Source organism: Sander lucioperca, chromosome 21, assembly GCF_008315115.2.
Source record: "Sander lucioperca isolate FBNREF2018 chromosome 21, SLUC_FBN_1.2, whole genome shotgun sequence".
NCBI classification, from domain to species: domain Eukaryota; kingdom Metazoa; phylum Chordata; class Actinopteri; order Perciformes; family Percidae; genus Sander; species Sander lucioperca.
This window is the reverse complement of record NC_050193.1, coordinates 27726965-27739114: the sequence shown is the minus strand read 5'-3', so window position 1 is coordinate 27739114 and position 12150 is coordinate 27726965. Positions and strand designations below refer to the sequence as shown.

The 12150-nt window shown below is 43.3% G+C and overlaps 1 protein-coding gene and 1 long non-coding RNA gene across 2 annotated transcripts; both read left to right on the top strand.

Annotated features, from left to right (window-relative positions):
* Positions 1–2569: 2569 nt before the first annotated feature.
* Positions 2570–7974, top strand: mfsd6l (major facilitator superfamily domain containing 6-like). Its single transcript, XM_031320986.2, has 2 exons — positions 2570–2695; positions 5777–7974. The coding sequence occupies exon 2, from the start codon at positions 5806–5808 to the stop codon at positions 7669–7671; it is 1866 nt and encodes a 621-aa protein (XP_031176846.2). The 5' UTR covers positions 2570–2695; positions 5777–5805; the 3' UTR covers positions 7672–7974.
* Positions 7975–8357: 383 nt separating this feature from the next.
* On the top strand, positions 8358–9347 carry LOC116065482. The gene is made up of 2 exons (XR_004108736.2): positions 8358–9011; positions 9048–9347. It is a non-coding gene; the product is annotated as an uncharacterized LOC116065482 (long non-coding RNA).
* The last annotated feature ends 2803 nt before the right edge of the window (positions 9348–12150 follow it).

Below are 12150 nucleotides of genomic sequence, written 5' to 3'. Positions count from 1 at the left end.
TTGGCTAGCTCACCTGGTAGAGCAGGCGCCCATGTGAGGTTTACTCCTCGACGCAGCGGCCGCAGGTTCGACTCCGACCTGTGGCCCTTTGCTGCATGTCATTCCCCCCCTCTCTCCCCCCTCTCATGTCTTCAGCTTTCCTATACAAATAAAGGCCTAAAATGCCCAAAAAATGATCTTAAAAAAAAAGAAAAAGATTGGCGCAATGAAATCCTCACATATAACATATCTAATATAAAAATGTGACAGGAATTAAAACACTTTACTGTTACTGCATGTCCCCCCCCTCTCCCCCCTTTCATATCTAAGCTGTCCTATCAATTAAAGGCGTCAAATGCCCAAAAAATAAATAAAATAAACAAACTACCAGGTGACTTCTGATGAAGTATACTATGAAAGGATATGTACCACGGCACATCATGGGCAATGACTTTTCATAGTTATGGCAAAAACGTATCTTCCAGGTTTTGCAGTATAGTTTTATGACTTTCGTGTTTTGTTTTACAAATTTTAATGATTTTAACAATGTGTTTAATTCCATTAATAAACCCAATTGAATTAGGCTTTCTGTTTTTCCACTTACATATATTAATACATGAATTACTGTGTTAAAGGTGCAGTAGGTAAGACTTATAAAACTACCTTTCTGTCATATCTGCTGAAACTGACCCTATGTTCCAGTAGAACTACATGAAGCAGGTCATTTAAAAATAAATCCAGCTCCTCTGGCTCCACCTACAGCCTGGAGAGAGATTTAAAATCCACAGCTCCCTGTTCAGATGGACCAATCAGGGCCAGGGGGGTGTCTAACTGCGTGTCAATCACTGTTCATGCACACACATTCATTCTCCCTTGTGGGGGGAGGGGCTTAGGAGACCGTTTTGAGCTTTAGCAGAAAGGGGGGGAGGGACTGAGAAGTTGTTGATGTTCAAATTTTTTGGCTAAGTCCTGGATCTTCACAATCCTACCTACAGCACCTTTAATTACAGAAGATATGTGGTTGTTGAGTTTTTCGAGATAAAATAAGACATCTAATACATTGAATATGGAATGCAAGGTATTATAACAGTAACGTCAGACAATCTGCTTCCTGTTTACACCGGCACACACATGCCCAGTGTGTGTGAATGGACATGTGATATGTGTTGTGAGACGTGTTAAATGTATTATATTATAATACACATCCATTCATGAATATTTGTCCAAAATAGTTTAAAGAGCAAGAAAACATTTTTTTAGATGGTATTGCAGTGCGATGTTCCTCTAACTGTTTAAAAAAGGTAAGCATAATACAGGAAGATGTGATTACTGTGGGCAAGAAGAAACAGTCGAGCATATTCTACTTTATTGTCAGAAATATGAGAATGAAAGAAGGCGATTGATTCAAAACGTCACAAAGATTAAAAAGTGCAGTGTGATCTAATAGATATTCTCCAAAAGAACTGAAGAAATGGGTGTCATGGAGTAGATAAACACCCAACTGGGAGGTGTATGCATTGTGATCAGCATGGGTCTGGGGCTGCTGGAGTGTTGGGCTATGAAAAGGAAAGGAAGAAACCGAGATTAGCATTCAAAGAAGCTAAGCTTTACAGTAGACAACTTACTTGGGGATGCAGCATTTTTGAAGGAAACAGGGTTGTTAGAGAGAATTTAGTTTAGTCTGTCCTAATTTAGTTTGGTTGATTTTGCTGATTTGCTTTATTTAAATAAAAAAAAAAAATGTATTATCTTTTTATTAGGAAATTTCACATCAATTGACAAGTACAAATGGAATTACAGTTGTTAACATCAGAATTGTACAGAACCAAAGGTTTTCTATCAATAGTTTCTTGTTCCAGATGTCCAATGTCCATTCCCTTTCGATAATATGTATATGTATAGAAAAGAAAAACATACAATTTAACTTTTTACAACCTGAGGGGTATAGAAGCAAAAAGTAAATACATAAAATGAAAAAAATAAATAGAAATGTCTGTAGCATGTTGGCATCGTTCAGTTGTGTTCACATCACTGAGGTACATTGGGAAACCCAAAAAAAAAAAGAAATCAGATCAAAAGTGGACGTTCCTTCAGCTCGTTACCTTGACGAAATCTGGTCTTAAAGGTCTGATGAATTGTACCCATTTCCCAGAGTTTCATGAATACGTCTCTATTGTCATCATTTTTAATTTTTAATTTTTTAATTTTTAATTTTTAATTTTAATTTTTAATTTTTAATTTTTTGGTTTTTGGTTTTTGGTTTTTGGTTTTTGGTTTTATTTCATTTTACTCTACTGTTTCGCAATCCAGTCCGGTAGGTGGCGGTATTGCACTTTAAGCTGGTTGTGTCATCAAGTATTATTGCAGAGGCACCCACACCGTCAGGGGGCGCTGTAGTCATGGGGAAAAGCTCTCCAGGTGTTCCTCGCCTTCCACAGGTGCTCTCTCTCTCTCTCTCTCTCTCTCTCTCTCTCTCTCTCTCTCTCTCTCTCTCTCTCTCTCTCTCTCTCTCTCTCTCTCTCTCTCTCTCTTTCTCTCTATCATAGCCTGTAGGCTAGGCCGCTAGGCTATAAAACTAGCTCAGAACCCAACAGAGACCGTTCACCGTGGATGCGATGCGGGAGTTCGAGGAGGAAGGTGGCCGGTGAAAAAAAGTTTAAAGAACTTTGTGCGGACACAAAGAGAGACAGAGAGAGAGAGAGAGAGAGTTCAAAAGGTAAATGTGTAACGTTGACGTTTATTTAATTATCTTACAAACATGACATGACGTGGACTAGCGCTCCACATCTCCACCTCCTGCAGGGAACAGGTGCTCCTGGGTCAGGTTTCCTGCTTCTGCTGCTTGATGATTAACCGATAGGCTGCTGTTTTAGAAGTTAAACTCTTCCAGTGAATGCACCACACGTTCAAAGAAAGAAATAAGCAGAGTAGCCGTCGCACAAAAAGAGAATTAGTCTGAAATAGAAGTAGAAAAATTATTTTTTACCACAAGTGTATTGTGTAGGCTGTATATACCGTATACTGTATTCTATCAATGACACGTTATTTAAAAACAAATCCCACCAAAATAAAAGTAAATGCAATTAAAAATATGTATTCATCTTTTAGGTTTAAACATACAGACTACAGAGGGCTGTGGTGTGGGCTTTGACAGGGTCTGGTAAACACTTTTTGAAGTGCACAAAGCATCGTGTTACTGCAACTACTTTGATCATTGATACTTTTTTAGAGTCTGAATTATGAGGATTTGCTGCTTCTCTTTCTCACACAGCGTTGTGACTAGAGCTGCCAAGATTCCTCGATTAGTTGTCAACTATTAAAAATTCTCTGATGTCAGCTTCTTACATGTGACATGACATTTGAGGACGTCATCTCGGGCTTTTTGGGAAACACTGATCCACATTTTTCACAATTTTCTGACATTTTATAAAACAAATAACAATACAAACAACTAATCGGTTAATAGATAAAATAATCAGCACATCGTAAGCGACAATGAAAATAATCGTTACTTGCAGCCCCAGTTGTTAATTGAATATCTTTGGGTTTTTAAACTGAAAACATTTGAAAGAAGATTTTATATATATATTTTATATTTATATTTTAATAATGAGCAGGTTGATTGATAATTTAAAATAATCGCAGTAGGAAGAAGCTTGCAACTGCAAACAAAAAGCATTGATACCTTTTGCATTTGCAGACAGATGTATTGATCACTCTGATCCAGCTGTTGTGCTGTGGCTGGGTTTAAAAAAATATATTTTTTTATTAAAATCGATCTTCATTTGAATGATCCAATATCGATTCATAACATCTCAAAATCAATCTTTTGACTCTAAGAGACCCGCAGGACCGCTGATGATCTCTGTCGACATTACTGTTTTTAAAACGCTCGTTTTAAGGCGCTGACACTCCAACCAGATAATCGGCCGTTGGACAGTCTGGCGAGGTCGGTGACTCGAGTCTGTTCGGTGTGTTCCGTGCCGTCGTCTGTCGGAGGGGCCATCAAAGCCCGTCTACGGAAAGCCGTTCCACTCCCTATTAAGCCCCATTGTACCTACTTTGGTTGCAGTTCCACCAGAGTTCCACTGGGGGTGATCACGGTCCAGTGCAAAATGAATGGGACCCTATGGAGCTAGACGGCTAAATTTGTCTCTTTTGCCTGATTGTCGTTGAGAAATCTCAGATTTGATTGTAGTTTTTGCAAGTTCAACATGGATTATAGGTCAAAAGTTGAATGAACGAGTACTTATGCCCTTTCGATTTGTTACAGGTTGAGTCGTTGTTGCCCATAACACGCTAGCATTCTGCTAATGAATGCTGATTGGTCAGTGAAGGACAGATTACGATCGGAGATCCCGCTTGACGGCATCCGAAGCAGAACCAGAATGTCAGAGTGAATATTACGGCGTGGTCTTTAAAACATTAGCAAACCTCTTTCTAGCACGTGTATTAACAGGGAGAGTCTAACCTGTCAGCTGTGTTGTCGATGCCTCGAGAGAAAAAAGGAAGTGACTCAGAGCTCGCCGTAAAGCAGTATCTCTGGCCGTATATGTGTATGACGTCATTGACATTTTAAAAGGCTTTTTAGAACAAAAAAGCCACTTTAAAAAAAATCTAACACCCAGCAGTGTGTATTTTCTTAGCCTCCCCTTTCAAATGCAACATTCAAATTACTAGACAAAAAATTATATCCTGAGAAAAGTGGATTTTGAGGGGTATAGCTCCATAGAGTCCCATTCATTCTGCACTGGCCTGTGAGCGCCCCCTATATGGAACTCTGGTGGAACTGCAACCAGTTCAGAAGCCGGAAGTAACGAGAGAGTGGAACTTCTTCCCATATTAGAAATTCTTTGGGGCCGTCGGCCTTCATTTTGGCCGACCTGACTTGCTGGGTCGGAGGGCGGGCAGTCGGACTCAATGACCAATCTGATTGGTGGAGTGCTAACCCTTGACTAGCGAATCAGTGCGCTAATGTTAGCGTGACGAACAGCCTCTCAAAATCTGACGAAAATCTTTCATTTGATCTTTGTCGATCTGAAATGAAGACAGATTCATCTATTTCTCGCTTAAAATGTTTTCAGAAACACGTTTCGGTGAACTATTTTAGTACAATATGAGATCGTATTCTGAACGAGCCGCCATTATGCTCTGTTGTAAAATCCGGGAGCAGCCAGACCCACGTGACGCGTTCGTCCAATCAGCTGCCGGTTTTTCATTTTTGGGGCGACAATACAGATTAGCGCCACCTGCAGTTATGGAGACGTATTACGTCTTGCGCACACGCAGAACGTACGCTGAAGTCGGTGTCTCTTTGGTGTTCTCAGGCACTTTTTGGACCAACTCGGGGACACTGATCAGTCCGACTGGCTTTCCTCCTGACGGTCGGCTGTCAGGTTGGTGTGTCAGGGCCTTTAAAGCGATGGCGGAGATATTTGTATCATAAAACTCGACGGGAAGGGGGCTAAATAATGCTCCGAAGTTAGGCTAAATTTTGGCGAAGGTGAAAACTAGCATTAGCATTTTCAGGATGCTTCAGTATTATACTATTCATTATATATGAATAATAATGGAATATATTCCACATGTCTTAATCGGAAAATGCTATATTGGGGAAAAAGGCCTTATTCGGAATATCCAACCGTAATATTCTGTTTACATGACCTGTATCAAATTCAGAATATTGTCATATTTGGAATAATAGTGGAATATTGGTGTGCCTGTAAATGTACTCACTGACAATCCCCAGGCCTAATTTCCATCTCTCTCTCTGTCTGTCTGTCTGTCTGTCTGCCAGTTTGAATGTGACACCGTGAGCTGCCAATCATGAAGAGGAACAAGCAGATCAACGTCAAGCGCGCCCTCGCTCTGGCCGGGACCTTCAACTTCCTGTGCTGCTGCGCTCGCGCCTGCCTGCTCCCCTTCCTCACGCTGTACTTCAGACAGCTGGGTCTGACCCCCGCCATGACGGGCATCGTCATGGGCACCAAGCACCTCATATCGCTGGTCTGGAGACCCGCGGCGAGCCAGCTCTCCAAACACTACGACAAGAGGCGAGCGGTGATAAACGGCTCCCTGGTGTGTTCGGCGGCAGTCGCCGTGGTTCTGCTGCTCGTCCCGCCCGCAGATGTGCACGCACAGACCGCCAGCTGTAACGCATCTGATCTGAGTCTGGGCGCCGACCTGCTCAGGAGCAGCGTTGCACCGGCGACAACATCGACTAGAACTCGCCCTGAAAACGACACCACTCCTGTTTCCACGTCTGGTGTCAATCTTCCTGCAACGACTCTCATCGACACTAAATCTGCTCCCGTTCTGACGAGCCAAACAGCACTTAATCGGCATTCTGACGATGATGAATCCCATCCTCGGCTGTCACTAAAGAACGCATCAGCGGTGGCTAACGCATCAGCGGTGGCTAACGCATCAGCGGTGGCTAACGCCAGCGCTGGAGAGCCAAACGTTGCGTCCCATACCGTCAGCTCTTCCGCAGCTGCAGTGAGGAGTAAAAGGTCCAGCTTTAGATTCTTCTCAGGGTCAGAAGAAAAGTTTGGAGAAAAGACGACACAGGAAGAGAAAGAAGAAAGCCGTTTGGGTTTTCTGGGCAGCCTAAAAGTGATGGACCCTCAACACCAGCTCTTCTTTTTGACACTCCTCATCGTGTCGGTGTGGGAGTGTGCGTCAGCGCCACTGGAGTGGACGGCAGACGACGGCCTGTACGAGTATCTGGACTTTGCGTATGCCTCGGACCGCTACAGCAGCACCCGGGTGTGGGGTTTACTTGGAGCGGCGTGTGGGGTCGGAGGAGCGGGTTTGCTGGTGAGCCAGTTACGCTGTCTTGTGGCTTATCAGACGCCCAGGAGCGCCGTGCATTTCCTGTGCTACGCTGCTCTGGCAGTCCTGGCTCTGCCGGCAGCCGCCTGCATCCCTCTCTACCTGAACAAGAAGCGCGACAGGGCCAACGGGCTTTTCAAAGCCGTGCAGCTGGTGCGTGGCTCCCCCCGCGCTGCGCTCTGCGCCGTCACCGCGCTGTTGGTCGGCGTCGCAGCCTCGGCCGTGGATAACTTCCTGCTATGGCAGATGCAGGATCACGGGAGCAGTGAGCTGCACATGGGGCCGTCTCTAGCCCTCGCCGTGCTCTCACACGCCGCCTTCCCGCTGCTAGCCGGCCGAGTTTCCAAGCTCCTCAGCCCGGAGAGGGTGCTCGTTGTCGGGGCTGTGAGTCTCGGGTTGCAGTGCTTCTATTACTCCTTCCTGTGGGCGCCGTGGGCCGCGCTGCCCGCCCAGGTGTTGAGCTGTTTCAGCGGCGGCGCCCTCTGGTGGGCCGTGAAGGTCCAGTGTGCGGAAGTCGCCACGCCGGGGGCCGAGAGGAGCGTGAGCAAGCTCTACAGCGCACTTTCTCTCCACCTGGGGAGCGGGCTCGGGAGCTTCGCCGGAGGCTTCGTGGTCCAGAGGTTCGGGCTGACCTGGCTGTTCAGAGGAGCGGCGGTGTGCGTGATGGCGTGGTGCGTGTGTCTGCCGCTGCTCCAGTGGAAAGCCCCTCGCCAGCGCCGGATTAACTATTCTCGCCTGCTGGCGGCTGGTGCGAGTGAAGCCAGCGACTCGGAGTCTGAGCAGGAGAGAGACTGGCTTGAAAAAGCAATGGAGGACGACAGAAGCAATAACAACTATGGACGGAGGATTAACCACTGAAACCACAGGGGGAGAGTACAAAAAGACGCTTTAAAGAGTGCAGTAGATAAAAGGCATTTATCTTCACAAAACCAAATCATTTCTATCAGTATGAAAATAATAATAATTTTCCCCACCGGGTCAGTTACAGACATGTCTCTCTTTATCGTCAGGTAGCACAGCTCAAAGCCAGATCATTTATTTCCTACTTTGACAGGTTTAATTCAAATCAAAGTGTTTGCAAAAAACGATTATTTTCATTGTTGATTAATCGATTAGTTGTTTGGTCTATAACATTTCAGAAAATGTGGATCAGTGTTTCCCAAAAAGCCCAAGATGACGTCCTCAAATGTCTTGCTTTGTCCCCAACTCAAAGATATTCAGTTTACTGTCACAGAGGAGAGAAGAAACTAGAAGATATTCACATTTAACAAGCTGCCACCACAATTTTTTTTTTTTCTTTTTACTTTTTTCATAAAAAAATAACTCTAGTTGCTGATTAATGTAATAGTTGACAACTAATCGATTAATCGTTGCAGCTCTGGTGTTGACTTTAACTCATTATTGCTCATAGCTCTTTCATCAGTTAAATGTTGTGACATCCCGTTTTTAGGGCAACTTAAAAAAAACCTTAGTCGACTAACACTTGTTGATTTAATCGTCAGATCTGTAAAACTGAGTTTCTCCGCAAAGAATCATGCAACAGCACCACTTTAAATCTTGTGTTTACCAGAGATGGTCCTAGAAGTTTCTTTTAAAATAATACTAATCGAGATAAAGAAATCTTTGTCGACCAAAGTGGCCGATTAGTGGACTAATCAACTAAGAAGGGGCAGCCCTCCCCATGTTGTCAGATACATACTGATGGACTCAGGGATCCATCTCTGTGCCACCTGAGCCTTCACAGATGTACTTTAGCATAAGCAATCATGCTTTTTTAAAGCAAACAAGGTAGCAGGATTATGGGCGGGTAGAAGACGGACTCAGCTCAGTCACCTCTTAGTAGGTATGTAAACACAAGCTGTGTGCACAAGGTGAGGCTAAAGTAGACTTTCTTCCTGTTTCACCACACCCCAAACAGTCCGTTTATCTTCGGCTAAAGTCATTCATTGTTTGTGCCTTATTTTGGGTTGTGTGAACTGATAAAATGGTTAAACCAGCTCAGTTTTGTGTATTTAACCGCACATTCAAACTAAGGCTATGTTCACACTTGGTGTCTTTTTTTGACAAGAACAAGTTTACTTTTTTTATTCCGAATAGCAGCCGAGAGCGTTTTTTTGTTGCTATAACAACAGCTACTTCTACAGTATCCAAGCTAGAGCGCTATGTGGAGCGGTGCTAACGTTAGATAAAACAAAGGGGTGGAGCGGGCTAGAGAAACGTTTCGTAAAACAAAGAGTTCCCTGTACACGGAGCACCCGGTCATACCGTATAACTCGCTGTGCTCCGACTCCATTTTTTCTTGTTAAAGAAACGACAGGTCTGGCTACTCCGCTTGTCATTGGTCGGCTGTCAAAGAAGCCCTTGACGTAGGGCGTTTATTTATTTATTTTTTCAGAAAAGTTTAACTTTTTTCAACTTCAAAAAGACGCTCCGAGCTGCAGAAAAAGAAGTCGACAGTGTCAGGATTTTTTTTGAAAACACGGTTTACTCCGTAGGATTATAACGTAAAACAAGACGCTGGCAGCTTGAAAAAAGACGCCAAGCGTGAACAGAGCCTAAGATTCTTGTTGTGCCGGCGCGAGCAGACGTGTTTGTCAGAAAATGTTTGTCCAATCGTTTTTTCTGGACACCTCGTGTCAAACAGTCAATCGTCACCCGTCAGGAAACACTACAGACATTAGTTTGAAGAGAAAGCGTTGCCTTAGGTTTAAAATGCCAAATGTGGATTACACATACTGCACTTATATGGAGTGAGGTCAAATTTAATACCAGTATAAAAGGCTTCCTGATGTAATATTCTTTCATCCAGAAAGTTTTTGTATGTCTATGTTGTATTTAAAAGTCTTCAGCCTGTTACAGACCTGAGTACTATGAAGAGTGAACTATTCCTGCTAAAAAAATAAATAAATAAAAAAGTCACCTTTGTATACAGTAGCAGATGCATCTGGTGTGTAATAAATAAATAAATAAATATATGAAGTGCAACCAGCAGCCAAAAATAAAAGTTTGCTTTAGAGCCAAATCATGTAATTCCAGAGAAATGCATTCAGACTGCTTGCTCACAAGTTTTGGGAACATTATTGACTCTGTATGTCTTTTAATATTCTTCTTCTGTCATGTTTACTGAATGACACACACTCTTTTTCTCTTTGTACAGCTGAGGAGTGACTGGGCACGTCTGTTCTGCGTTCCAGCTGCTGCCACATTTCTAAGAATTTCTTTTTCACTGAAAATTAGGCCCTATATTCCCACATCTCTACGATTTTTTTCTTAAAATTACGCCCTAGGTTAGGGTTAGGGTAACATTCCATATGTAGTCCATTGCTACTGGATAATAGGTTGGGTGTAATTGTCTACCAAATTGGGAGAAAGGGGGATAACATCTGATACAAATTTATGAAAGGAAATGTGGGAACATAGGGCCTAATTTTGAAAAAAGAAATCTTGGAAGTGTGGGAACATAGGCACGCTCCCCAATACCACACCAGGTGCGTCTCAGAAGTGGAGCGTCTTGCTGTCCGACTCGCAGATTATATTCTCTCTACAAGTACTTTACAGAACAATCGCATGTTTATTAAGCTAATTCAATGTTTTATTTTAAAGAAACTTCTAGGACCATCTCTGGTAAACCCAATATTTAAAGTGGTGCTGTTGCATGATTGCAAGGGGGGGTTGTCTTTTGGTAAATTGACTGGGTTGTCTCGCTGTTTCACTGGCTCGCGTGAAAATAGACCTGCTGCGTATCTTTAGCAGAGGGCGCGCTTCGCGCACGCTTCGCGCACGCTTCTGGGACAGCTGGTGGATTATCAAACATTGACTGGAATGGCTCGCGGGGCGCGGATTTACGAATCCTACTATGACCATGCCAAGACCCGCCCTTCAATAGCATTTATTGGCCAGGCGTCCATGCTTACGCAAGGTAACGTAACCCCATTTGTACAGGTCCTATCCCCTGACCAATCGGCTATCCTAACCTTAACCACTCGAGGTCAAATTCCTAACCCCAACCAATCGAGCTGCTTCTTAGGGCGGGTCTTGGCGTGGCCATAGTGGTGGTGTGCGGGGCACGCGACGCGCCCAGAACGCAGCGCAGACGCGCCTGGTGGAAATTAGGGGTGAGGCTACATCTACACTACTACGTTTTTAGTTTAAAAAACAATTGCTGGGTTTGCGCCCACGTCGGTCCAAGCAAATAAATCCCCGCTCTTACTTTTCACCGTTGTTGTTCTTTCTCCATATTTTTTATCTATCCATCCATCCAGTTTCTGTATTCTAAACTTATACATTTATAATTTTTAACCGCAGAGTAACGTCAGACAATCTGCTTCCTGTTTCCACCGGCACGTGCATGTTGCTCTCCCCGAACATCTGGCGCAGCCCTCAAGGGCCCAACTACATGAAATCAAGTCATCCCCGGTATGTCGTTAACCAGCTGAACTCAATCAGGCGCAATGAAAATTCCACGATGATAGACAGCTCGATTCTCCTGTGGAGAGCGATGTTGTGGTTAGAGCGCAGCGGACCATTAAAATGGCAGATGTTATTTTAAAGTGCTCATTATGCTTTTTGGCTTTTTCTCTTTCCTCTTTCCTTTATTGTGTTATATATCTTTCTTGTGCATGTTATAGGTTTACAAAGTGAAAAAGCCCAAAGTCCACCCCAAAGGGACTTACCATCTCCAACAGAAAACACTGTTCACTAACTGCTTAAGTACAAATTTCAGGTTGTACTTTACTTGAGTATTTCCATTTTCTGCTACTTTATACTTTTACTTTCTACATCTCAGAGATAAATATTGTACTTTTTACTCCACTACATTTGTCTGACAGCTTAGTTACTTTTCAGTTTTTCATCCCCTTCCGGCTTCCTGTCCTGTATCTCCACGTGTTGATGTTGAATGTTTGTGACAGACTGAAGGATGAAGTGTTCCTTTATGTGGTGAGAAATGCTCCTACTTCTTAAGCTAAACAGTTATTTAAACAGCCCCAAAATCGCCATCTCCAAACCCACCAGACTCCATTTAAATAAACAGTAATTTTATCATAAAACACACTTCATTCAAAGTGGACAGAAACTAAATAAAACTATCAAAAGCCGTCTTGGTTCATCTTTCCACTGTTCCAACAATCACCACTCTGGTTTGGTTGAAATAAACCCTTAATTCACCCATTTACATGTGGAGATATGCTGGCTCTATACACGCTAAAAGTCCTGATTATTTACATGGAGTCTGGTGGAAATATGCTGGCTCTATACACGCTAAAAGGCCTGATTATTTACATGGAGTCTGGTGGAAATATGCTGGCTCTATACACGCTAAAAGTACTGATTATTTAC

Excerpts from the sequence above, each read along its gene's own strand:
- mfsd6l (XM_031320986.2), top strand. The coding sequence starts at position 5,806 with ATGAAGAGGAACAAGCAGATCAACGTCAAGCGCGCCCTCGCTCTGGCC.